Source organism: Amblyomma americanum, chromosome 6 (assembly GCF_052857255.1).
Source record: "Amblyomma americanum isolate KBUSLIRL-KWMA chromosome 6, ASM5285725v1, whole genome shotgun sequence".
In the NCBI taxonomy this organism is placed as follows: Eukaryota; Metazoa; Arthropoda; class Arachnida; order Ixodida; family Ixodidae; genus Amblyomma; species Amblyomma americanum.
Genome location: NC_135502.1, coordinates 167,798,353 through 167,826,262, shown reverse-complemented (window position 1 = coordinate 167,826,262; position 27,910 = coordinate 167,798,353). Strand labels below are relative to the sequence as shown.

General features: G+C 46.9%; 1 protein-coding gene across 4 annotated transcripts in view; it reads right to left on the bottom strand.

Moving 5' to 3' along the window:
- LOC144094166 (uncharacterized) overlaps positions 1 to 27,910 on the bottom strand; it is a 144,452-nt gene that overhangs the window by 45,786 nt on the left and 70,756 nt on the right. Inside the window, exon 2 of one of the 4 annotated variants that reach the window (XM_077628083.1) lies at positions 25,054 to 25,306. The exons of the other annotated variants lie outside the window; for them this stretch is intronic. Coding sequence (XP_077484209.1) covers positions 25,177 to 25,306 — 130 coding nt within the window. The 3' untranslated portion in view covers positions 25,054 to 25,176. Of the gene's footprint in view, positions 1 to 25,053; positions 25,307 to 27,910 lie in introns of those variants that run through there. 4 annotated transcript variants of the gene reach the window in all.

Below are 27,910 nucleotides of genomic sequence, written 5' to 3'. Positions count from 1 at the left end.
AAGACGTTCTGGTGGCAGAGGAGAAAGACGGAGGCGAGTGCCTCAATGCGGTTCTGTAGCGTTTCCGCGAGCTCGGTGTCAGGCTGAGCAAGGACTAGTGCAGGTTTCATATGCCCGTATTGTCTTACTTTAGGCATAAGATCAGCTGTGACAGAATTGTAAGCACTTGACAAGTGCATCAACGGTATCGTGAAGGCTTGAAGTCCTACAAATGTAAGAGTTCCGTGCCTACCTTTGTATTTTGACTTAGTACAGAATATTCTATCCAAATATGGCTACTTTACTGGCTCGATCGTAAGAACTTTGAAGTAAAGATCGTCGATGGGTATGGGGCCCTGAACACCACGAATCATTTCAAAGACCCACGACAGTGCTGCGGCACTTAGATCCCGCCAAGCCTTTGTGCTTAGAATGCAACGCTTCGCAGCAAGTATCTGGGTATCTGGGGCAGTTCTCTGTTGTGAAATGTCGGCCAGCCAATGGGATTCTGCTCGCGACTGCTGTCCCGGGCCGAGAGAAGCTATTCCCAATTGGAGCGTGAAGCAATAGCAGTGGTGTTCAGAGTGACAAATTTCTTCGTTTACCTGCTTGGCAGCACGTTTGTTTGGTGACAGACATAAACCTCTGGTTGGGCTGTTTTCAGAAGTCCGTCCAACTCCACCCACGGTTGCTGCCAGGGTACAGCGTTGCTCATTACTGCTCAGAGTTTACAGTTGCAAAGTCGAGTACTAGCCCTGGGCAGATAAGGAAAACGCAGACGCGCTGAGTCGACTTCCAATAGAAATGCCACAACCAGCGTGCAATTTTTTCCTAATTTTTCTCGTGCGGAAGACGAATCTATTCGGGGTATGTTTGATTCATGTTCTGACAATTATAGAAATAGCACTGATAGTGTGAACGACCTATGACTTACATTTAAAATGATCGCTTCCGATTGTATTGACCTTTTCGTTCCCAAAATGGCAAAAAAAATGTGTGTACCGTAATCCATGGATTTCTCGGGAAACGTTACGCTTGCAGCGAACGCTTAAACGATTAAAAAAAATCAAGCAGAAATTCATCTTTAAGATAAGTTGTGGAAGCAATTTCAGAGCAACTTAAGCAAAAAATAACTTCCGACAAAAAAAATATTACGGAACGCTCCTGCCTTCGTTCATTAGAACGTCTCCTGAAAGGTTCTGGTGCAAGATCACGCCCAAATGTTCTTCCACGAACGAATTCATTGTAGACGGCAAATGTGTGCGTAATTAGGCTGTTATTTGTTCTGCGTTCAACAAATTATTTTAGTCGGTATTCACAGAGGACAATGGTTGTCTGCACAACTTTTCTGCTGCTCTCTCTGCCATATCTGATGTTGTGGTTTCAGACGCTGGTGTTTTAGCTTGCTTGTGAACCTTGATTTTTAAAAAATCGCTAGGTCCTGATAACATACGAAACACTTTTTTGAAGCGCTATGCGGAGTGGTGCGCGAAATACTTGACAGTAATATTCACCAGATTTTTGCATGACGGTTCTTTACCAGATGACTGGAGGACAGCCGCGATTAAACCTCTAGATAAACCGGGGAAAAAAAAGCACACATCGAGAATTACCGACCTATATCTCTAACACCAGCTTCATGTAAAATTTAGCGTGGTTTCAGGCGTGGGTTTTCTACAAGTACACGGTTGGTTAAAACAGTGCGTGACTTTTCTCAGTCGATTAATCGAGGAAAGCAGACTCAAATTCATGGATTTCCGCAAAGCATTGGATAAGGTTTCACATAACGAACGAATTCCTAAATTAAGTTATTTTATTAAAAAAGACCGCATGCTTAGATGGATTACAGCTTACCTCTAAAACAGGTGTCAATTCGTCACTCTACATAATATATCTTCTAGCGGTGTCCGGGTTATGTCTGGCGTCCCCCAGGGATCCGTTCTGGGACCATTATTATTTGTATTGTTTATGATGACATTGTGGCAGATCTTTCAGTGCGCGTCAAGCAGTACGCGGATGACTGTATTTTGTATCAAGTGGTGTTTTCAGCTGACGACCAAGTACGTTAAATAATGACCTAGCGAACGCGGTTGCGTGCTGCAACAAATGGCAGATGTGCATTAATTTTCAAAAAAGCTTTTTTATGAAAATTAAAAGAAAATACCTCTTCATTTTGTGCACGGTACTAACAACATATCATTGTTAGAGGTGACAGAGTATAAATATTTGGTCCTATGGATTACTAACAACCTTTCGTGGTCAAAACACGTACACGCTGTCGTAGAAAATTCAATACGGAAACTATTTATCCTGAGGCGCCCACTAAAGCCATCCCCACCTAATGTTCGTCTATTTGCGTAAAATTGCCTCATCCGTTCGTGACTAGAATATGCTGTCATCATCTAACACCCTTTCATGTTGACAGACATTCAGAAAATACAGCGATTACAGCATAAAGAAGTTAGATTTATTTTTAACAGATATTGTTACCGGAATATGAGGAAGAATATGGTCGTGTATCTTTAGTGAGCTCGTGAGGCGAAGTGGGTTAACACCAGTCGTAGAGCGCAGTCGTGTTTGTCGATTAAAGTTTTTAATTCTTCTAGCGTAAAAAGGTCATTATAAGGTCAGAACTAATTATTTTGCTTATTCATCAGGTTATAACCCGAAACAAAGGCATGCACTAACAATAACCCCTTTTAACGGGGAAAATAACTGCTTTAAATATTCTTTCTTACCGAGGACAATTACTGAATGGAACAAACTTTACTGATGTTTGAAAAGTGCCTACAAGTGTTATGAATTTGAGTGTGTTTATATTCTTGTAATTTGTTTGTTTTTCCCCGCCCTGCTATTATAAGTACTAGATCGCAGTATCTATAAATAAAATAAATAAATAAATCACCGTATTTCAACTGCAGTGAAACGGACTTGCTGTTAGGAATGTTCGGGCAATCAAGAATGGCATTTAGAAGGTTCTGGAAGGCAATCTGCACACCCGCCCTTATCCGCCGCGGTGGCTCAGTGGTTAGAGCGCTCGGCTACTCATCCGGAGTTCCCGGGTTCGAACACGACCGCGGTGGCTGCGTTTTTATGCAGGCAAAACGCTAAGGCTCCTATGTGCTTTGCGCTGTCAGTGCGCGTTAAAGATCCCCAGGTGGTCGAAATTATTCCGGAGCCCTCCACGACGGCTTCTCTTTCTTCCTTTCTTCTTTTACTCTCTCCTTTGTCCCTTCCTTTACGGCGCGGTTCAGGTGTCCGCCGATATATGATACAGGTACTGCGCTATTTCGTTTCCCTAAAAACCAATTATTACACCCGCCCTGCTAAACTGCTCTTCAACTACTCAGGAACGCCTCTCGATGACGGAAGATCTCCTCAGATACTTCTGGGCCGCCAGATTCGATTTCGCCTGGACACGTGCCTGCCAACTCCTGTTTGCTTTCCGTTACGTTAGCAAGAAAAAGACAGCAAGCTCTGCTGTGGCAATTTCTTGGGAGAGAAAAACTTCGGTGAAGGCGAAAATTGACTTTCATGAACAGTGAAAGAGAAAGGGTTCACGGATGGTCAGAATTGAGACGCCCGCTCAAGAAATGCAACCACCCCGGGATCAGCTGCACCCACGTTAAGCTCCAGTGATGCCGGCAACAACACCCGCAGAAAAAACAGCAGGCGCGATTCGTGGACGCGACGTGAACTTTAATAGCGAGTTACTTTGGGTCTCCTGCTCATCTGTTTTTTTTTTATTATGTGCAGTGTAAATATTTTGTGATATTCATACTAATATTTTGTCCACGCGTGTCTTCGTCCCACTTACGCATTCAACATTCACCAACTAGTCCAACTTCAACTATACTGCTCCATGAGCTCAACTGGCAGCTCGCTCTGGCGAAGCAAGTTGTGCAGACCGAGACGGCAGCCGCGTGCCGGCATTGCGACTGTCTAACACGAAGATGACAGCGACAAAGTTGTGGTATATGATATGCTTCCAGCGCAAGTTCAAAAATTAATGGCACCCTCGCGGGAGCGCAAAACAAAAAAAAAAGCTCGCGTGATCGCCGATTGGCTGCTGTCTCCCCCTTGTCCTCCCACCATATTAGCCCCGCCCACGTGAACTTCAAAATGACGTAGCAGCAAAGCAAACCAATTTCAAAGCGAAATGTTTCGTGGATTCGGCCCTTTTGCACCTGTTCTTGTATGTACCCTGGCCAAGAATAAATTTCCTTCGGTCTCCCAGCGGCTCTCATTCCGTCCGCTTGTTGCCTAGCCACCCCTGTCCGCTCCTAGTAGGTGGTATACAAACTCGCCCACCATAATGAAAATCCAGCATTGTGAAATTCGTGCACATGGACACGAAAGACCACATTCTCTCCCAAAGGCGAACACGTAAAGACCAACTACGCCATTATAAAATACTCTGGATTCCCTACGCAGTGAACACGCTCAAACCTGTTTCACTTCATTCGGCCACAAATATTTGCCTCCCACTTCAGTCTTGACAAGCTTTATGCAATAAATATTTGTTATTTTTACGACACAACCACGGATAACATATTAGACAGCGCATACTCGGCACATAGTGCGCAAAGAATCACAGAGCCATTCCTGCAAGTGCTTCCGCAAACAACACAAGGCGTACCCATAAACAGTTACCATTATCCGTCACTGTCAAGCATCATTTGGTATGCGCTAATGAAAATACTGCATTCACGAACATCCGGACGACATGAGAGATTAATTTCTGACACTGATTCTCAAGCTGTGTAACTGAATAAAACATGGCTGAACAAGGATATCAGAGAGGATATTAGAGTAACCGTTTTTAACTACAAAAAGGAAAAAGAAGAAATATTTCTTCGTGTTTTTCATTTTGTCCTTAACAACGATTACTGTACATAAGCAGTGTTTTTTCAATAAAAAGTGGAGTTGTTAGTAGCGCTGTGTCCTGTCCACTTCATTTCTTATGTCCTCGTCTTTTTTTGCGCTTGAAATGCAGCAAATATGTACCAACCAGTCTGCAAGAATGTTCTGACACATCATAAAGTTTCCGGTTTCGCCGATACACGCGTCGTCACAGCCTTTACACAGTATCATGCATGCCACGCCAGGGTATCTTGAGTGTTCTAGAGGCTCTTTTCCGCCCACCAGCTGTTGTTTTAGCTGCTGGCAGGCTCACTGAATATATGCACGTCGCAGTGTTTGAAATATATGGAAAGTGCCTCATTCATAGCCAAAGTGTACGGCATATTCACTGTCTTGGCTTCCGTGTTTCTCTGTAATTGACCAAGTCTGGAGCGCGAGCTTTTGTGTTCAGCCGCTGTCAATAAGAAACGTTGTCTTGTAGATCTTGCTTGACTGTATTTCGCTGCGGTGTTTTTCCGGGCTCAATAACAGGGTGGAGACGCGAGTGAGGAGCGATTCGCAGGACGCTTGGGTTCATAGAATGCATTGACTGAAAGTTCAGGTACCTTCCGGTGTGTGCCGGCGTCCTATATACTGAGGTTTGAAGTCTGGTGTTTATTCTCTTTGTTGAGGGCACAATGAAGGCTCACTATTTCCACCATGATCGCTCCACTCCTGATGGTGCTTAGTCCAGCGCTTGGTATAATCTTAAATAAGTTGTTCTGTTCTGTGTTCACCTCAGCAGCCAGTATTCCCAAGCGTTTTCAAGCCATCTCAACAATACCAGTGCCTCAAGTCTCCGCTGCTGCGGAAGGTATATATAATCTGATCAGTTTCCTCAAAGATTCCTTATTCGCCGGTTCTGACCTTATGAACAATAATCACGCGAAAAATACTAGTTCAGTCTCAAGAACTGAAAGAACTTAAGGAAAAAGAGGAACCGGGGACGTCTTCCGAAAAAGTGCGACAGGAAGGAGTTAGAGGGGGAGGAATGCCGAAGCCAAGGGCTTCTGAGTAATGGTAGCAGAAGGTGCAAGTCATATGCTAAGGATAAACTAAACAAAGTGCCAGGAAAAAAGAGGAAGAAAAAGCTATTGAGGGTGAAGGACGCGCTGGGGGCGGAAAGGTAGAGCGAAAGAAATGATTAAGCGGTGTTACGAAGAACTCGGAAGTGCTCTCACCATGCGCAAGGCCTTTTTATAAGCATTACGCCAGTGCTAGAATGTACACTATTCTAAGTTTTATCTGGACATGTTGATACCTGCTGTTGTAAGTTTGAAATTTCTGGATTAGGAATGCATCTCTACTTTCTGCCCTTGCACATTTGAAGCCTGACTGAAGAAGGAACAGTTCATCTATGATGTGACCACGTTTGCTAATATGTTCCCACACTGCTTCTGTACGCTTTGCTGTGGCAGCTTGATGGTCATTTAGTCTGGCGGTCACTGATTGCCCGGTTTTTCCAATACATTGCTCCTGACAAGAGTAGCATAGAAGCATGTAGATAACATTAGACAACGCGCAGTCAAAGATAGTCTTTATACTGAACCTGAAATCGCTTGCAGTGCTTCTAACTGCGGTGTTGCGTTGCATTTTCATCCTTGTCATCATTGTCACACGACATCTTGAATTCTGAAAATTTGCCAAATGCCGTACCAATTATGGAAAACAGATGCTAAAGTTCATTTTGCCAACTACCATAAGTCAGCTACTACAAAATGACATAGATGTTACGAGAGTGTCCATGAAAAATTTCCGTGGTATATATACTTAGATAACATATGTGTTTTCCACTTGTACTTATTTTATTAACTAGTCATGCTTGTTCTGTATCTTTTTTTGCAAATAGAAAAGTAAGCGCTTTATGTACTGCTTTTTTCTGATAATGCAAACATGGTGTCTACGATTGGTTTATATATGCTGTATAATCTTCCATTGCCCTCTCTCTGCATTTTCATCGATGTATGTATTCATGTTGTGTAACGTAATATTTGCCACCCCTGCCATAAAAGAATGGTGCACTGGCCTAGTCAAGCCTTTCTGGCTTTTTGCCTGTGCACCCAACACCACCTGATGTTGAATAAAGATTGAATCAAATCAAATGCTTGCATGTCTTCTATCTAGGACAAGAGCATGAGCTTACTGTCGGCGAGAGTTTTTTATCGAGACTATAGTGTACTAGGATAACTGTCAGTTTTGCGTTGCGTCTGTACGTTGCCCTCGGTGCGTTGGGACATTTTTTTTAGACGATCGTTGCAGTTAAAATAGGTTGGTATTTCCGCAAAATATTCCTTATGCACGGAGGGGCGTTCGAGTATATTGTTATAAGTGCAGACTGCCTGAAAGGTTGGCTAGCGCTCGTGTCGTGTTTTGCTTCTTCTTTTAGTCGTTGTTCTTTCCGCGCTACCTTTCACCATAAATCAAATTCAACGCTGAAGCCATACATCGAGCGAAATATGCAGTTGCTTCTAGACCGAGCAATCAGCGTCGCAAGAGTCATCGTACATTTCCGCAATGGCCCGCCCGAAGTACTGCTGACTAACTTCAGCGAAGAATACCGGTACATTAAAACAGGAACGACGATTGCTTTCTTCGACGAAATATCCGACGTACGAGACTCCTTCGCATTCTTCGACCCCACCGCAGAAGGTTCGCCTCACCAAGAGAACTTGCCCACTTTCGACATCAACTTAGCCCTGCCCCGGAACAGACAAGACCAGATCCGCAATCTGCTTCGAAGCTACAGCGATCGTTTTTCGTCATCGCCGAAGGTCCGACAAACGCCGATTGCCAAGCATTGCATTATAACCGACCAGCACGCCTGACCTCTCTGTCAAAGCCCCTACCGTGTGTCGCCGCGAGAAAGACAAGCCATCCGTGACCATGTGGCAGAAATGCTTTCCGACGACGTCATCCAGTCATCAAACAGCCCTTGGGCGGCACCAGTTGTTCTAGTAAAAAAGACGGCGCACTTCGATTCTGCATTGATTACCGTGGCCTGAACAACATAACAAAGAAGGACGTCTACCCCCTCCCCCGCATCGACGACACACTGGACCGGCTATGCAACACCAAGTATTTCTCTTCCATGGACCTCAAGAGCGGTTACTGGCAAATTGAGGTCGATGAAAAAGATCGCGACAAGACCGCAACACATCACTCCGCATGTCCTCTTCGAGTTCAAGGTGATTCCATTTGGTCTCTTTTCCGCACCAGCGACATTTCAGCGAGTAATGCGAGTAAAGACCGCAATACATCACTCCGCATGTCCTCTTCGAGTTCAAGGTGATTCCATTTGGTCTGTTGTCCGCACCAGCAACATTTCAGCGAGTAATGGATGCAGTGCTGGTAGGCCGAAAGGGGCAAATTTGTCTGGTACATTTAGATGACGTCGTTGTCTTCGCCTCCAACTTTCAAGAGCACCTCAAAAAACTTCGAGCAGTATAGGTGCCGTCAAGTCGTCTGGCCTAACCTTGAAAGCAGAGAAGTGGCACTATGTCTTTGAAGAGCTGCCGAGTCTAGGCCACATCGTTATCAAGGAGGCAGTACGCCCAGTCCCGCAGAAAACAGCTGGTATTTGACAGTTTCCACCGCCGGCCAATAAGAAGGCAGTGCGTAGATTCCTCGGACTGTGCGCATATTACCGACGATTTGTGAAAATCTTGGCGCATCGCTGAGCCCCTGGCCCAACTTAGAAAGGCAGGCGTGCAATTTAAATCAGATGCGCCAAACCAAAAGCCTTCAAAGAACTTCAGCGTCTTTTACAGTCCCCACCGATCCTCGCGCATTTTGATGAAAACGCTGACACTGAAGTTCATACCGACGTAATCAGCCTGGGCCTAGGCGCCGTCCTAGTTCAAAAAAGCGACGGGCTGGAGAAACTCATGTCATACCCTAGCCGCTTCCTTTTCAAGGCTGAGGCTAACTATTCGACAACCAAGAAGGCGTGCCTTGCCATCGTCCTGGCTACGCCGAAATTCGGCCCCTACCTGTACGGACGACCATTCAAGGTTGTCAGCGATCACCACGCGCTGTGGTGGTTTGCCAATTTGAAGAACCCCTCTCGCCGCCTCGCTTGATGGAGTCTGCGCCTCCAGGAGTTTGACGTCGCCGTTGTTTACAAGTCCTGACTCAAGCACTCTGACTCCGACTGCCTCTCATGTGCCCCTGTAGATGCACCGCCGCCGGACGACGATGAGGACGCCTTCCTGGAACCCATGAGCCCCAGCTCTTTTGCATAGCAGCAAGCAACGCACAGACCACGACCTAAAACTCATCGAGTACTTGGAAGACAGGGTTTCTTCACCCCGCCTCAGTCGACCTGTCTTCCTTCTGTGTACAGATTGAAGTCCTCGTGAAGGAGAACTTCACAGCGAACATAGCAGCATACCTCTTTGTTGTACCTGCTTGTCTCCGCGAAGAAACTCTACAGGCCTCACACGACGAGCCGACAGCTGGACACCTCGAGTTTTCTCGCACCCTCCGCCGCATTCAAGACAAGCGTTACTGGCCCTGACTGTCTACCGATGTCGCACATTATGTGAATACCTGCCGAGATTGTCAGAGACGAAAGACCCTTCCCAATCGACCAGCAGGATTTATGAACCTCATTGAACCCCTTAAAGGCTCTTTCGGCAGGTCGGCATGGAGTTCCTAGGCCTTTTCCCAAAGTCAACGTCTGGAACAAGTGGATCATCATGGCGACCGACTACCTGACACGCTACGCCGAGGCGAAAGTCCTACCGAACGGAACAGCAGCAGAAGCCGCCAAATTCTTCGTAGAGTGAATTCTGCGACACGGCGCGCCCGATGTGCTCATCATGGACAGAGGAACGGCATTCACGACGGAACTGACGCAAGCCATCCTGCGTTACAGCGAAACCAGCCACCGGAGGACAAGTGCATACTATCCGCAGACCAACGGACCGACCGAGCGCGTGAACAAAACCATCGCTCATATGCTTGCCACATATTTCGATGCTGAACGCAAGACATGGGACGTCATCTTGCGTTACATCGTCTTCACATAAAACACTGCAGTGCAGGATACCACGCAGATTACGCCTTTTAGGCTGGTCCAAGGCAGGGAGGCCATGACTACGCTAGACGCTATGCTGTACAACGTTACCGAAGAAGATAACGGCGCCGTCGCCGCCTACCTTGAACGCGCAGAAGCCCGAAGACTTGCCCGATTACAGATCAAAGACCAGCAGTGGACCGACGCCAGACGCTACAACCTCGTCTTTGTGCAGATGCGGATACCTCGTCATTGTGCTGTCGACTTTGTCCGACTACCGCCTCACACCGCAACTTACATTTCTTACTCATCTGTTCCCCCTGTCCCTGATGGTCACTACGTTGTCACTCCGGAAATTGACGGCTCCCTCACGCGAAGCATTGCTCTTGCGCACACTGTTTTTACAACGTCGCCAAACCGAGTGTATGTACCTTCCGGTCCTGAGCTTGGGCTCGTCAATCCAACCACTCCCGCAAGGCATCTCACTCGCCACGCTCTGCCCGGCTGCCGAATGTATCATATGAGTGGTGGACAGCTGCTTACCTTCCACTCATCAATGCCTGTTGCCTGCGTCCACATCAACAGAGAAACCAATGGACGACTACACCGACATGATCGCTTCTGGCCTACCGCCGATGCAAGCTCCCGATCTTAGGTACCTCTTATCTTTCCGCGACATCTTCGGCTTTGATGCCCGTGTTTTGGCTCGTACCTCTGTGGTGACGCATCGCATAAACACAGGTGATGCCACTCTTCTCCACAGACGTCTGTACCGAGTGTCCATCGCTGAACGCACCGTCATATATCAAGGGGTGGACAAGCTGCTCGCAAAAGACATCATCGAGCCCTCGTCAAGCACTTGGGCTTCACCAGTTGCCCTGGAAAAAAGGAAGGCCGGCAGCTGGCGCATCTGCGTTGATTACCGGCACCTCAACCGCATCCCGCAAAAGGACATATATCCCCTCCCGAGGATAGATGATGCATTAGACTGCCTCCACGGCGCAAAATTTTTCTCTTCAATTGATATTCGATCGGGGTACTGGCAAACTGCCGTTGATGAAAAGGACCGCGAAAAGACCGCCTTCGTGGCACCTGATGGCTTACACCAGTTTAAATTTATGCCATTCGTATTCTCTAACGCGCCGGCTACGTTTGAACGAATGATAGACTCCCTTCTTCGCGGCTTTAAGTGGTCTACCTGCCTCTGTTACCTAGATGATGTTCTGGATTTCTCACCTACCTTTGCCACGCACCTCGAACGCCTCTCCAGTATTCTGATGGTGTTCCGTAACGCCGGACTCCATCTGTCATCGAAATGCAAACTCGGTCGCCGCCAACTCGCTAATCTCGGACACCTTGTTGACGGTTCCGGTGTACACCCAGATCCAGTCAAAATTCAAGCCGTGAAGGTCTTTCGTCTTCCTAGGTCGTCGAAAGATGTGGGCAGCTTTGTCGGTTAGTGCTCATATTTTCGCCGTTTTGTCGAAGATTTCGCCGGCATCGCTCGCCCCTCACCGACCTTCTTAAGAACGACACCCCCTTTATCTGGGGTCTGGCTCAAGAGGACTCATTTTCCTCACTCGTTCATTTGCTTACCACTCCGCCATTCTAAGCCCATTTTGTCTTGTCTCCCACAGAGGTTCGCACCGACGCTTCCGGTTATGGGATCAGCGCCGTGCTAGCCCAACGTCAACAGAGTCAAGATCGCGTCATCGCTTATACCAGCCGCCTACTTTCCACCGCAGAGCAAAATTACTCCATTGCCGAGCGCGAGTGTATCGCCCATGTGTGGGCAGTAGCAAAATTCAGACCCTACCTATTCGGCCGCTCATTCGTTGTTGTCACTGATCACCACACTCTGCTTGCTGCCTTCACTAAATGATCCCACCGGTCGCCTTAGCCGCTGGGCTTTGCGCCTCCAAGAATATTCATACTCCGTCGTGTACAAGTCAGGGCGTCATCCTCAGGACGCTGACGGTATATCCCAATACTGTGGTGGTCGTGAGTTTCTTTGTCCGGTGTGGTGTGCGCGAGTTTCGGTATCGTAAATGCAAGACCCACCGCCAGAGATCCGCAACCGCGCATGCGCCGAGAGCACGGTCCTCTCTCTTGTGAACATACCCATGTATCCTCAGTGTGCCTCCAATAAACGAGCGAACCAGATGTATGTAGCACTAGCGATGAGGGAAACAAAGACCCACTGATGACACGGGTCTGGTCACCTTGCAATGGCGTCTTTTCAAGCCTCCATAGAGCCTTTCCCGGGGAAGTCCTGGACATCTTGGATTCACCGCCTCGGGTTTTACTTCATCGCAAACTCCATAACAGCAGAAGAGAAGAAGCGAGCCCTACTCCTGACCCTGTGCAGGCCGGAGACATTAGAAACCGTCCGCGGACTGGTCGCAGGAAAGAGCCCAGGAGAAGTTCGATACGACGAGATCGGCCAAACCCTGGCTATCAATCAATCAATCAATCAATCATTTTATTCAGACATGAACTTGTATGCACAGTACATGCCCACGAGATGAGACAAAAGGAAGAAGCTGCTGGCATTCTTCCTGACGAGGCCTCACCCCAGGTCACACATCAAAGGCAGAAGGGTGGTTACATTCATTAAAACTCAACAAGCTCTTTAGTTCAATTTTCACACTAGTTGAAAGTTAATGAAGGCACATAGGATAACAAAGAGAAAAGAAAAAGACCAGTAACGCTACAGTTCGCAACACAATAGAAAATATGACAGGAGTGAGGCTATCACTGTAAACACTACATAGCACAAGTATTTGATGGGTCAGCCGTACGCATAAAAAGCACCTTCATTTTCTTTTTGAAATGACAAGTGGTTTTACAAGTTACAGCTTCGTCAATTATGGAAGGATACACATTGCAAACTGCAGAAATTTGGTTATCAATGTGTTCGGTGCCGTAATTTGTCCGGGCACGACTGGAAATAAAAGAAGTGACTCGCAGACTATAGCGTATGTTTCTGTTCACGTACTTGTTTCTGAAAGATGTGATGTCCTGCTTTATTTTATGATAAATATGAACAGCAACTGAACGCTTATAGCACAGTGGGAATGGAAGAACATTGAAGGACTGTAATAAGCAGTCACCTGAGGAAGGATTAGGAGAACATGCGCGCAGAGCTCTTTTTTGTAATGATAATAATCTGGCTGTGTCCGTTTTGTTGCAAGTGCCCCAAATTAAATTGCAATACACCAGTTGTGAATGGATGAGGGCAAAATACAACTGCTTTTTAGCCTGTATGGGCAACAAGTACCTGATGCGATTTATCCCACCAATAGATCGAGCTACACGCAAACGGACGTGATTTACATGGTCACCCCAGCCTAGGTCACTACGAAAGAATACGCCCAAGAATTTACAAGAATTTACGGATTCAATCAATGTATTGTTGAACTGGAGTTGGATGGGATAGTCTATAGGCTTATGTTTGGGACGGAAAATGATAAACTTTGTTTTCTTAACATTCAATTCCAATCTGTTCACTGCAAGCCACAACATAAGTTCATGTAGCCAGGAATTTGAACGACGCTCGAGTTCACGAAGATCTGAACCGGAAAAGAAAACGTTAGAGTCATCTGCGTACAGAGCAATGCTAGAATAAGATAAAATGTTTACAATATCATTGATGTATAGTGTAAAAAGAAGGGGCCGCAGTATGGATCCTTGAGGAACGCCAAATTTGATTAATTCTGCGTCGGATATGGCATCATTTAGTCGCGTGAACTGAGTGCGATTTGACAAATAGCTTTGTAGTAACCTGTGAGGTGTTCCGCGGATACCATACGTGTATAACTTATGAAGTAGTATGTCGTGCTTGATGGAATCGAAGGCTTTGGAGAAGTCAAGGAAGACACCGACAGTGTAGAGCTCATGTTCGATATTATGGATCAGACTGTTTTTTATCTCGAGCAGAGCTGCCTGCGTGGATTTTCCGGGCTGAAATCCGTATTGCTCCTTGCAGATGATATTGTTGGAATGCAGGAATTTGTATACCCTCGTGAAGATCACTCGCTCAGCAACTTTGGAGAACAAAGGCAGTATAGATATCGGACAGTAGTTATTGGGATCATTTTCGTTGCCTCCTTTGAAAATTACTGTAACACGGGCAGACTTCATTTTATCCGGGAACTCTCCTGTAAGAAGCATTTGATTACAAATATGCGCAAGAGGAAGGGCAATAATCTTAGCAGCAGCTTTTATTGTGAGTGCAGTAATGCCGTCTGGGCCAGGAGAGCATGTATTACGAAATGAGTTTATAATGGAAAGAATTTCATATTCAGAAGTGGGGGATAAAAATATTGAATGTTCACAAGCTGGGACCAAAAAGGAACCGACTGATTTTACAGCTAAGGGAAGATTATACGAAGTACAATTTCCTACATTTAAAAAATGGGCATTCAGCTTATTGGCGAGAGAGACACCGCTATATATTACTCCATTGATTTGCATTTCCGAAGGAAGAGCGTGCTGCTTCTTTCCAATGAGTTTATTAATGCTTTGCCACAGTGATCTAGTGTTTTGCATTGATGAAAACTTTAGGCGATAAAAAAGCGACTTTCCCTTTTTTAAGTCAAGGTTTAGTTTATTTCGAAACTTTTTAAATTCCTTAAAATCGTCTTGATTGCGAGTGTCAAGAAATCGTGCAAATAAGGCATTTTTTTGTTTAGTACGCTTCAGAAGGTCACCAGAGATCCACTCTTTTCTTGCTTTCCTACATTTCCTGACTTCTACAACTGGAAAGGCTTTGTCGAACGCATCCAGTGTATTCTCAAGGAAGATGTTATACGCGGCAGATGGGTTTTCACTTTTTAATACTTCATCCATGCCAGTTTCAGACAGAAGTAAACAAAATTTATCAATGTTCTTTTGGTCAAATGTCTTGCGTATAAAGACAGAAGTATCTGGTACCTTCGCACATGAAAAAAGTGCAAAAAAGGGAAGGTGATCGCTTATTCCCGAAGAGAAAACACCAGAATTGGTATTGCAGGGTGAAAAGTCTGTGAAACATACATCGAGTAAGGTTTCCGATTGACAACTTATTCGAGTGGGCGCATCAATGATGTTGTCACAGCCATAAGATAACATCATTTCCATTAATCTGATTTGTGTTGGATTAACATTCATGATATTAATATTCAGGTCACCTAGTAATACAACGTGCATTTTTTGTTGACTGGTAAATTCCAAAAAAGGTTCAACAAACTGGAAAAACACATCCACATCACTGTGAGGGGGACGATACACCACCATTATAGCTATATTATAATACCGGGTGGTAACAACTTCAAAATTGTCAGTCACCAGTGAATAGTTGTCCAGTACGTCAAAATGCAGGCGCCTCTTTATGAACAGGGATACTCCCCCTCCTCGATTATTTACCCTGAACTGAGATACGTTTTCATACCCTGCCAGGGGGATAACATCCTCCTGACAGCTAAACCAAGTTTCCGTAAACGGTAGGAAATCAAATTTGTGCGATAAGGTTTCTATTTCGCCTTTGATGTGCTCCATTTTATTTTTCAAACTCTGAGCGTTTAAATGATAGATAGATAAAGACTTATCTACAGAGTAGCTAGCATTAGTGAGCAAGTCTTTAAATGTATTAGTATTGTAGTAGGGCATGGTGACAAAAAGCGGATCTTCGTATAAAGTGCGTATGCGAGATCAGACTACACTAGCTTAGCCAAGTCTTCCTCGCACCCAATCCTGATGGCCTTTGCCCCTGCTTCCTTTCGAACGTAGACCTCCCCTTCCTTTGTCCAGACAAATTCGTACCTTTTTTCTTTGGCGGCGGATTTTGCAAGCCACAGCAGTTTCTTATTCAAGACAGTCAGGTTGTCAACAAAATAGACACCGTCCTTGAGGCCTGCACGCTTAGCCATCCAGTTTGTTTTTGTCAATCTTTTCGCAAACGCATTATGACCCACGTCCATCAGAGCTCTACTGTTGCTGAAAATTCCAGAGACGGGACCAGCAACCAGGCGAGTCTTATGTTTCTTACGTAGCTGCTCTACGAAAACTCGCCGCGGATTGTAAGTTCGGCGTCGAAGCATCGTCCGTCACGGAGGCGGCGGCGGGGGCGACGACGGCCGCCGTCAGCAACGCACTCCCCCTCGATATCATGTTACGCGACCGTTTCGTTTGCGGCATCCGAAATGAGCCCGTTCAACAGCGTCTGTTCGCCGAAAGAGAGCTGACATTCCAGACGGCCTTCGACCTCGCCGAGAGGGCGGAGAGCGCGGGCCTTAAGCAACAGAGTATAAAGCTGAAAACAAAATCTAGAGGTGCACAATAGAAACCACGGGAAAGAAGACGCAAAGGAAGAACAGCATACTCCCCGCAAGGCGCGATGCCAGTTCCGGAATGCTGCATGCAACTTTAGCAAAGAGATCGGGCATATAGAAAGAGCTTCTCTCGCAAGCAAAAAGCAACGCGGAACTGCTATGCTTCAAATCTAGCCTAAGCCTGCAAACCACAATACAAACATGCAACAGCCGCTACAGGGGTCAGCACGGGACCTGTACGCTGTAAAAAGCCTATAGGCGTGCCCAAAGTACATGGTATCGCTTCGCGTCAACGGCAAGGTGCTGGAGTTCGAGATTGACTCTGATGCATCATATTCTCTTATCCCTAGGGGGGCCTACGAGCGGGCATGGCCTACAAAACCTCCACCGTTAGCTAAGTCTGACTTGAACCTTCATACGTGGTCAGGAGAGCACTTAAGCCTCGTTGGCACTACGAAAGTAAAAGTTCGCCTCAAGGCAAGTATTAATGGTTTATGGCAGTTTAACGTCCCAAAGCGATTCAGGCTATGAGCGACGCCATAAGAGGTCCAGAAATTTCGACCACCTGTGGTTCTTTAACGTGCACTGACATCGCACGGGCCTCTAGAATTTCGCCTCCATCGAAATTCGACTGCCGCGGCCGCGATCGAACCCGCGTCTTTCTGATCGGCAGCCGAGCGCCATAACCACCGAGCCACCGCGGCGGCACAAGACAAAGGATTACATTCTCCCGCTTGTGGGGATTCGCGCTGTCTCGAGGGCAGCCTGTGCTGTTCCTTTTCGACTCCTGCGAAATCTCGTCCGCTAACGAAGGCCTGGTACGGCTCTGGATGCTGTCTGACCCCCGCTGAACCCTCCGGTCGCGCGGGGATCCCGGCTGTGCTCTGCGGTGTCGTGCTACCTTCTCCTCTGATTGGGCCGCGGGGGCGTGACGTAGCCGCAAAGCTGTGCTTGCTCCGGGGCCGGTCGCGGGGGCTGAGGGGAGACAGGCGGGCGACGAGGGCGGAACACGGGCCGGTCACAAGCGGCAAGGTACGTGAACGACCGTTATTCGCTGCCCCCGAGGCCTTTTGCCGACGTTCATTCGCGTGCCTTGTCGTACAGGCCCCTAACATCACACGCCGAGAGCCTCGCGCACCGCCCTTGCGGAACCTGCGAGCGCCCGGCGAAGCCCGCCGAGAAACAGCCGCCGCTGGCCTGAGGCAGCCGCGGCTCGCACCAGTTTTCCTGCCGCACCGGTCTGCGCGCGCCAACCCGTGTCCGCGCGCGCATCCGCTGCGGCCCGCAGTCGGGCGGCGGTGGACGCCAGGTGCGCAGTAGTTGAAGGAGTACCACACAGTGCTTGTGTTGGTGTTGTCTGTACAATAAATACGTGTACTGCGAACGTGCTAGTTCTCCGGGATTGAGAGCGCACGAGCGCGGCAAGAGCAGACCGGACCCCTTTCGGCTCGGTGCTCGAACCACGCAGTGGGTCTCTCTCTTCTCACGCCCCCAGGGCAAGTAAGGATGCGCACTCTTGGGCTATGTACTAAACCCGTGCGCGGAGGCATTTAAGGAAGAGCCCACACGCTGCATGCCATGGATGGCATCGGGTGCAACATTGTGGGCCGTAACTGGTTCAGTGCACTGAACATCCGTCTGCAACGCGGAAACCAAGCGCAAGACGCGATGCGCAACGAGAGCACTGTGCTGCGCTTCCTGCTAGAAAAGCATTCAAGTGCTTTTGACGAAGACGTCTTAAGCTACGCGGCACCACCAGTTCACATTGAGCTAGACTCAAACGTGACAACACGTTTTGGAAGGATCCACCGGTTCCCCTTGCGCTCAGAACAGCTATTAAATAAGAGTTGGATCGGTTGGAGCAACAGGGCATTCTACAGCCAGTTCAACATGCTGATTGGGCGACACCCTTGGTGTTGGTTAGGAAAAAGTCAGGGTTGTTGAGGCTGTGGGGGATCTACAGAAGAACGGTAAATGCCGCATCCGTGAAAGCAGCCTGCCCCCTTCCAACCACTGAGGAGTGTTATGATCGGAGGCCCCGACAGCGGGAACAGACGAGGCCGGCAGGCGCCATCGAACTATGCTTGACCCAAAGGTGCTGTCGTCCTGAGAAGAGGATTAGGAACGGCTCCTGGCGACTGTGAGCTGTGACGAAAGGCCTCTCATCCGGTCGTCCGGAGTATGGAATGCGGCATTGCTCCCAAACTGTGCCCTCACGTGGACCGGCAGAAAGACGCGAACAAAGGCGCCGAGCCCGCCTCGCTCGCTTGCACGTGCGGCCAGACAAAGCGGGGGCGGACACGGCTGATTCATCTTACCCTCGGGAATGCCCGGGGGCGTCAGGACGCATCTTTACACGGAGAGCGTCACCACCTGCTAAGCCAGCGACCTTGTGCACATGATCAACCCGTCGGGAAACACATTCCAGGACGCCTCTTTCCCACGGAGGGGGTCACCGCCTGCTAAGCCTACGACCTTGCGAACCTGCTCAACCGGTCGGAAACAGGATTCCAGGAACTCAAGGCGCCAGGATTCCTCATCGCCTGTGCACTTGTTTGTGGGGGCGGAGCGGTCACGGGGTTAGGGAAGAGACTATGAAGAGTGTGTCTTCCCATTGGATGCTTGATCAGCCACCGGTTTCCCTAGCTAGGTGCGTAAGGAATATCCACTGTATTTAAGCCGCGGTTTGGCTGGTTTCAAGAGACTCCACCTCTGACTTTTGGGTCTCCCTGCTTCTGTTGTAAATATGTAAATAAACCTTCAAGTTTACCAACCCTCCTGAAGGCTTCCCTCCGTCGTCTGCAGAGTTCATCGTCATGCGGTGAAGACCTCGGTCCCGATACCCAAGCATATCAGGAGGTACTGGCTACTCTCAGAGGAGGAACACTTCTCAATACTTGGTCTGTTTCAAGCTTATCAGCAACTTCCAGTCACTGAAGCCACAGCAAGGGTGTTGACCGTGAACACCATTGATGGACTGTACGCAGTCAAAAGACTTCCATTCGGAATATCTGCAGTACCGGCGGTATTCCAGCGGATCATGGAGACAACGCTCGCTGGAGTTTCTGGCACCAGCGTATACCTTGACGACGTAATTGTCTGCGGAGAAACGCCACAGCGACACAATTAAAGGTTAGACCAAGTGCTGTAAAAATTGAATGATATTGGTCTGCGCCTTCAGAATGACAAGTGTCGGCTTTGGGCCAACACTGTGGAGTACGTAGGACACCGCATTGATGTTAAAGGTGTGCATACAACTGGAGCGAAGTTTAAGGCCATCATGAATGTATTAGTGCCGAAAACTAAAGTGGAGCCCCAGGCATTCTTGTGGTTGCTTGCATTCTCTGACCGTTTCCTTAAGGACAGAGCGACAGTGGCCTCACCACTGTACATGCTTTTGCACAAGGAAACACAATGGATATGGAGAAAGGAGCACCACAGGGCATTCGAAGAGCTAAAAAGGTAATTCGGCACTGCACAATGCTTGCTCACTATGACGAATGCAATCCTCTTCTACCATGCGACGCTTCGCCCTGTGGCGTTCGCGCTGTGTTGTCGCTGATTGACGAGAACGGAAGAGACGCGCCCATTGCTTTTGCATAACTAACGCTAGGTAAAGCTGAACGGAATTAAGTACAACTGGATGGAGAAGAAGTTGAAGTAATAATTGCTGTTGATCACTGCCAGAAATATATAGCCGGAAGACACGTGACAGCATTCACTGATCACCAGCCATTACTGAGCAACCTGGGGACGGAAAAGCCACTTCCGCAGGTCCTATCACCTCGCATGACGAGATAGTGCCTTACGCTGTCCGCTCACGACTACGACCTTGTTTACAGACAAGGCAGTCGCAGCAAGAACGCAGATGCGTTATGCAGACTTCCGCTACAAGGAGATGATAACGGACCATCTCCTGGCGACGTGCTGATGCTAGAATGTGCGACTGATCCCAAACTCTCGTCCCAACGCATGGCAGAGCTAACACGCGAAGACAATATTCTGTCAGCAGTTTTTGAAGCAACCCAGCAGGGAAATTTGCAAGCACTAGAAGGCGATGACTTCCGGTCTTATTTGAAGCTAGCGCCTGAGCTGTCAACTCTCCACGGGTGCTTACTCAGGTGCTCCCGAGTGATAATTCCGCTCGCAGCACGCCCCGAGGCTCTAAAGATCATTCGCTCAGGACACAGCCATCGTCGCAATGAAGGCCTATTCAAACGCTTACCTTTGGTGGCCTAGTCTCCACAAAGACATAAAACAGGCATTTCGGGAATGCAGGCCGTGCCAGGAAAACCGCAGGGCACCGGCGAAAGCACTGCTTCCAGAATGGCCAAGAACAACGCATCCATTAAAGACAATTCACATGGACTTCGCAGGTCCCATAGAGGACTACATGTTCTTGCTTGTCGTCGACTCATTCACCAAATGGCTTGAAGTACGACAAATGGCGAGCATACAGTCTAAGTACCTAATTAGGGAGTGCAGAAACCTTTTTGCAACCTTTAGCGTACCAACGAAAATAGTAACCGACAACGGACCGTATTTCTTCTCTGCGGAAACAGAATACGTCTTTAAAACCACATCGCCAATGTAAAGAACTTCACAAGCAACCCAGCGTGGATGAAAGGCAGCGTCATCAAACAAGTCGGTCGCTGGTCTTGGTTGGTCAGCACGGACAGAGGTGTCGTGCGGCGACACAAAAACCACATCCATACTACGAGGCAGCAAGCAACGCACGACAACGCAGACGTAGCAGAGTCACCGAGCAATCGCCTCCAGTCGTCGCTCCTTCCGCTGTTCCCCCCAGACATCCAGACTGACGATCAGCAAGAGGCGCTCACTACAAGGGCTTGAGCGGGCTGCGGCATGCCCGGGCCACTCCCATCCGATGATGCACTACAAGGGCCACCACATAGGCCGCCGAGACGCCGCCGTCCTCAGACCGTTACGAAGATCGGTGGCAACACACTGAGTGGGGAGGGACGTGTGGTGTTCGTGAGTTTCGTTTTCCAGTGTGGTGTGTGATAGTTTCGGTTTCGGCAATGCAAGACACAGCGCCAGAGATCCGAGCACCCGCGTATGCGCCGAGAGCATGGTCCTGTCTCTTGCGAACATACCCATGTAGCCTCAGTGTGTCTCCAATAAACGAGAGAACCAGACGTATGTAGCAGATACCCTGTAGAGCCACCTCACCTAGAAGACGCCGAATCCCTGCTCTTCCTCTTAGCTATCTCTCACATCACCGATATCGCCAACGAACAGCGCCATGACTCATCTTTACGACCTATCTTTGATGGCCTGCGCTCTGCAAACCGATCTCCGTCTCTGGAATTTTATGTGCTCCAGAATGGCATTTTGTATCTCCCCAACCTACGCTCCGATCGTCCTCCGCTGCTGCTGATCATACCCCAACATCTACGCTTTCTGTCCTTGAAGAATTGCCCGACCTGACGACAGCCGGCCACCTTGGCGTGTCCCGCACGTATGCTCGGGTGCGGCACCGCGTCTTTTTGCGTGGTCTGTATCGTTCCGTCAAGCGTTATGCTGCCGCTTGCGACCTGTGTCAACGTCTGATAAGGCCCTCCACTTTGCCTGCCGGTCTTCTGCAACCTATCGACGTACCTCCGGAACCTTTTCACGGTGTTGGCCTCGACCTTTCTGGCCCTTTTCCCACTTCGGTCTCCGGCAACAAGTGGATCGCTGTCGCAACTAATTATACGACTCGGTAGGTCATTACGCGTGCTTTGTCACACCAGCTGCGCTACCGATGTTGCCAACTTTCTTCTACAAGACGCCATTCTTCAGTATTGCGCCCCTCGTCAACTGCGCACCGACCGCGGTCGTTATTTTTGTCCAGAGAAGTTAATGAAATTCTTCGTTTTTGTGCCGTGCAGCACCATCTCGCGACAGCTTACCATCCAAAAACCAACGGGCTTACGGTGAGGTTCAACCGCATGCTCACCGACATGTTAGCAATGTATGTCTCGCCAGACTAGCGAGATTGGGACGCAGCTTTGCCTTATGTGACGTTTGCGTGTAACTCTTCACGGCACGACACAGCTGGCTATTCCCCTTTCTACCTTTTGTTTGGCAGGCACCCCAGCTTGCCTTTGGACACACTCATGCCGCCGTCTTCAGTCCCCACCACTGCTTATGCACGGGACGCCATCGCCAGGCAATGCTGGCGCGCCAAATAGCCCGTAGTCAGCTCCATGCCTGTCAAGATTCCAGATGTCCGCCTACGACCGCCGTCACCGGGCAGTCGGATATAACCGCGGACCACTCGTCGTTCTCTGGTAGCCGCCTCGCAGCGTCGGTCTCTTCGAGAAGCTTCTTTCTCACTACCGTGGCCCTTACCGTGTGGTGCGCTGTGTCACCGACGTGAACTATGACATTGCTCTCCTTGCGTCCTCGCCATCGTCTTCTTGCCCCACCATCGACGTCGTCCACGTATGCCACCTTAAACCTTATCACGACGCTCATAGGTCGCCACCCTAAGGCCGAGCCGGCGTTTCATCAGCCGGGGGTCCTGAAGAGGGTAGACGACGACGACAATGAGCGATTGAACGAGGGGAAGGAGACGAAGACAACGAAGTTCTGGCTGTGTTCTCGGTGCCTCTCGCAGCAGGTTCCTTCGCTTGTGTAAATAACTGTACAGATATTCTTTCCCGTAACAATCTATGATGACACACCATAACACATCTTTTACAGGAACTTTAATACTCTGTCCGATATTATTTGCATGCTGAATGGTTTGTTGGAGGGTGAAGAAATTCCTGAACGCCTGAAAAGTGCAGTTGTTTAACCCTACACAAGGAAAGAAATAAAAATAAGATTGAAAACTACTGGCCAGTTTTTCTTGCCAGTGACTGCCCAAGTCTCTGAAAATTTTCATTTTTGCACTATGTCTTCTTTTATCAAATTTTCTGCCCTCAATGATCACCAGTTTCGCTCTGTCTCTGGACATGGTACTGTTGCCCTCGAAGAATTTTCAGATGAACTGTTTACAGCGTTTCATCAGAACCTTTTCCCGCGTGCTCTCTTCTTAGATGTAGCGAAGGCATTTGATTCCCTGAACCATCAAATCTTGCTAAGCAAGCTGCATTTGTCGGGATTCCATGGATTCGGGATTCCTTTTTACCACGTTCTTAAAAACTACTCAGCAATTGTTGTCGAGTGGTTGATACCGATGATAAGGGCGTTTGAAGTTGTAAGCAACCCCTGAATGCTGCACTACATCTGCGGTACATTTTATCTCCAATGTTTAATATTTTTGTTCCAATATGCTGATGACAGAGTGCTACTTGCAAAGCATCTGTCCTAGAAAATGGCCTCTGGTGTGTGGCAAAGTGACATTTGAAATGGAATGCGCCGGTGAGCTGACAATGGAATGGCTGTCAACGCCCAAAAAACAAAGCTCGTATTTTTTCGTTCTCCACCAAACAAAACTGCTCTTAACATACCTTTTTACTTACATATTTCGAACTATGTTTCTTGTAAATGTCTACCTGTGGAATATGGGGAATGTGTTAAATATCTAGGAGTATCCTTCGACAGTAGCTTAACCTGGCATCACCACTTAGGTAATGTTTGCTGTAAATTGAGGTCAGTGGCATGGCTGCAGTTCAATATCAAAAGTTTTGTTCCTGTACGTTTAAATAACGATTGTAAATGCTTTGGCGTACAGCACGTAAAGATATGGTATTACTATATTTGCCTTTTCCTCGGGTTGTAGGATATGCCGGATGAAGTGCACTTTAAAGAATATTCTTGAATACGTTCTTATAGCACACCTATTTTCTCAGCTGCAAATATCTTCCGTGGACTACAGCTCCCAAACATCAAATCATTGTACAGTGATACTGTTATCCTTAAATTTTATTGGTACACTGAATTTAAACAGGAAACTACACGACGAGACAAGTTATAAACACAACCGTTGCGTTGTTCCTCGTTCAACCACGAGGTATGGTGCGGCCTGGCGTTGCGCTTATGATCCGGTTGCTCTTGAATTGCAGAATGAGATCTTTACGAGAAATTCTAGAGGCAAGCTGAGGGAATTATTAAAGAATGAATGATAAGGTTAGTTTTAGGATTTGTGCAGTTTGTTTCGCGTTAATAAATTCTGGGCCTTTATGCTCTTTTCAGTTTTGTGTTCTTTGTCTATATTCTCATCGTTCGTGATTTTCAAATGCCATTTATTTTTTTTAGGAACGGTCAAACAAGCCATGTAAAGGCTTAGACCGGCCTGTCTCCCCTGTATTGCAATTGACGTTGAAAAATAACTCATATTTGTAATTTTTTTATTACTTTTTACTTTTGGAAGAATGCGGGCGTACAGACCGCAATTGACAATAGCCTGTACAGCGTAGCTTTGTTTCTCGATTCTAATAAAGCCTTTGACACAGTTAGCGATATTCTATTAAATAAATTACATTGTCTAGGTTTCCGTGGTCCGCTTCATGATGTTCTCACAAACTATCTTTCTTACCGATCACAAATAGTGGCATTAAACAAAGAATATTTCAGTAACAGTGTCCATACACACTGGTATTCCACAAGGTTCCGTTTTCTCTCCGCTGTTTCTTAACATATTTTTCAATGATTTAGCTCGTACCGTATCCAATTGCAAACTCCTCCAATACGCTGATGACAGCTCTTCTTTCTAGTCATTTTTGCTATAACGCAGCAATCACAACATTGCAAAATGACTTCCATAAAGCGATGTAATGGTTTACAATGAATTCTCTTAAAGTGAACTCCAGAAAGACTAAAATTATCTGTTTTAGAGATCCTTCGATGACCACGATGATTGACTGTCCAGTTTTTCTCCATAGCAATCGCTCTTCACCATGTTGTTGCTGTCTAGTATAGTGCGTCCCCTCAAAAAAATACTTGGGTGTGTTATACCCCTGTCACAGGGGCACCGCAAAGACCTTTGGGAATCAGGACCCTATATCCGAAGGCCTAAGGAGTGCAGCTACATGGCACAAATGTTGCGCTTTTGCCGCTAAGGGCCTTGGGGGCAAAGGCGCTCGTCCGAGACCTTTGGAGCCCAAAGGCGCGGCCTTCGGGAACCTGCGATCGCCGTGCCGTCCTACGTCAAAAAGTAAAAGCAATGAAAAAACACAGATTCAGCCAACAATGTTTGAAGACATCTTTAAAAGATATGAAAGGTATGTCTGGCGGTGCTTTTTATACAATTGTTTATATTTCATGGCCAGATTTGAAGACAGTAAAAGCGTTGCAGCAACACAGAGTGCCCAGGGTGGTCAAAGCAATACACAAAACCTACAGCTGGTGATGAGAGTAGATGTTGCGGTTCTTTCAAGGAAGCAATTAGAAATAAAAAACTCTCCGGGCTCAACAAATGAGCAGAATACCCTACTTTTGTGTCCGAATACTCACTTCAGCGGCCTCAAGCCCAGCAGCGGGTGCTAAGCCTGAACGACTGTTTCACGTTTGGGCTGCACCGTGTAGCTACGTCGCTGCTTCTTTGAGCTTTCGGTCCTTTGGAGAAAGGAGCGGCCTTTGCTGGAAAGGCCTTCTAGGAATGCCGTGTGACAGGGGCATTATTTGAATCCAGCAACTCTTTATAGACTCATTTGGGACATGTTTGTAATCCACATAGGAGTGTCGTTTGGTTTTTTTTATCACTGCAGAAGCATAGTTCCCTTCCCAGTGAAAAAAAAATGGTTGTGCATGTACTTGCGCATACGGTATACTTCGTTATCGCAATACAGTATTTGCTTTTTGTCCAAGTCTTTGCGTAACCGTGTTGATTCGCTTTTGAAAAGTATTCTTAACAGGGCAGCGTACAATTTGTCATTTGGCTCATCGGATAACATTTTTAAAGTGCCTGCTTTTTCCTAATTTTTATTTACTTTTTACCCATACAATTGTACCACTACATTTTTGACAATCTTATTTTAAACCTGAGCACATTTCGCCGCGTATGCTGCGTTATGCCTCCCGTTTTTGTGTTCCACGATCAAGCACCGGATATGGCGAGGCAATATGTTGCGTGTATACGTGCCGAAAGTGTTCAGTGACTTAAGGGATGAAATTTTTTATGTATGTATAGCAATGTTAAAAAACCTACATCGTTTGATTTGAACCTTCACGCCGGGTTTGGATTGACAGGTGTCCACAGGATTTAAATGTCGGGAGTGTCTCTTGTTTCACATTAATTGTCGCGAGTCTCTTTTTTCACTTTACCTGTCAGAATCAGAGAACCCTTTTTAGATTACTTCGATTTTGTTTATTGTATTTTAAATACAATAAAAACCTGTTTATGGCCGCGCCAACTTGCGTGGCCAAGTATTACAAGCCGCTTGTCGCTTACACGGCCTGTTGAGTTTTGTGATGAATTAAGTTGGCAATAAAGTTTTAATAATAATAATAATAATAATATTAATATTATTATTATTAATATTATTTTTATTATTATTATTATTACTATTATTATTATTATTATTATTATTATTATTATTATTATTATTATTATTATTATTATTATTATTATTATTATTATTATTATTATTATTATTATTATTATTATTATTATTATTATTATTAATATCGGTATTAGGCCCGCTTCTGTTCTCTGTTTTTATCAATGACGTTTCCTCCGTGGTCAAAAACTCCTCATTTCTCCTTTATGCGGGCGATATAAAAATGTTCAAGGCAATACATACTCTTCACGATTGCTTGTCATTGCAATCTGACATATCCGCCTTCTCTGATTGGTGCTTGAAGAATGGGCTCACTCTCAATTCATCTAAAACCAAGGTTGTCTCATTTACGCGTAAAACGCACAGTCTTCTCTACTCTTATTCTGTGAATGGTAGGCCGCTGCCCAGGGTTGATGAAATTAATGACCTCGGCGTACTTTTCGACCGTAGCCTCAGCTTCTCCTCTCATACAAAACGCATTGCTCTACGGGCTATGCGTACACTCGGCTTCATCTGCAGGCTTTCGAGAGAGTTTCGATCCCCACTTCCTTTCTTAAAGCTCTACCTCTCCATATGCTTGCCGATTTTGGAATATGCGTCTGTTGTTTGGAACGGCACTTGCCAGTCGAACTGTGTAAAAATCGATAGAGTTCAGCTAAAGTTTTTACGCATATTTCAACATCGGTTTTCTTGCAAAACTTCCAGCTCTCGTCCCAGACGGAGTAACTCACTGCAGCTTCCTTCTCTTAGCTGCCGTCGCGTGAGGGCAGATATAATTTTCTTGTATAAACTTCTCCATGGTCACATTCTATGCCCTCAGCTCCTAGCGCGTATCCTTTTTCCGTGTACCGCGAAAGAGCATAAGGGAATTCAGACCATTCCAAGTTTCTGCGCTCCTGCACTCCCTCTCCCCTCTGGACAGAATGCAAAAGTTGTTTAATTCTCTTTGTCCTCACCTAGATATATTCGATAATTCTCTCCCTTCCTTTATATTGGATGTCCGTGACGTTCCACTTTGAGCACTCTTTTTCTCATACATAACTTCCCCTTTCATGCATTTTGTCTACTACACTTGTGCGTTTGCACTGGTATTATATTGCTTTTTTCTCTCCTTAATTGTTCATCACGTGTACTTGTTGTCATTAATATTATTTCTTTAATACTGTTTACTCACGCCTGATTGTCTGTAACGCGTTCACTAATTACGTTTCTTATTGAGCATGATTGTATTTCTAGTTTGTATTTCA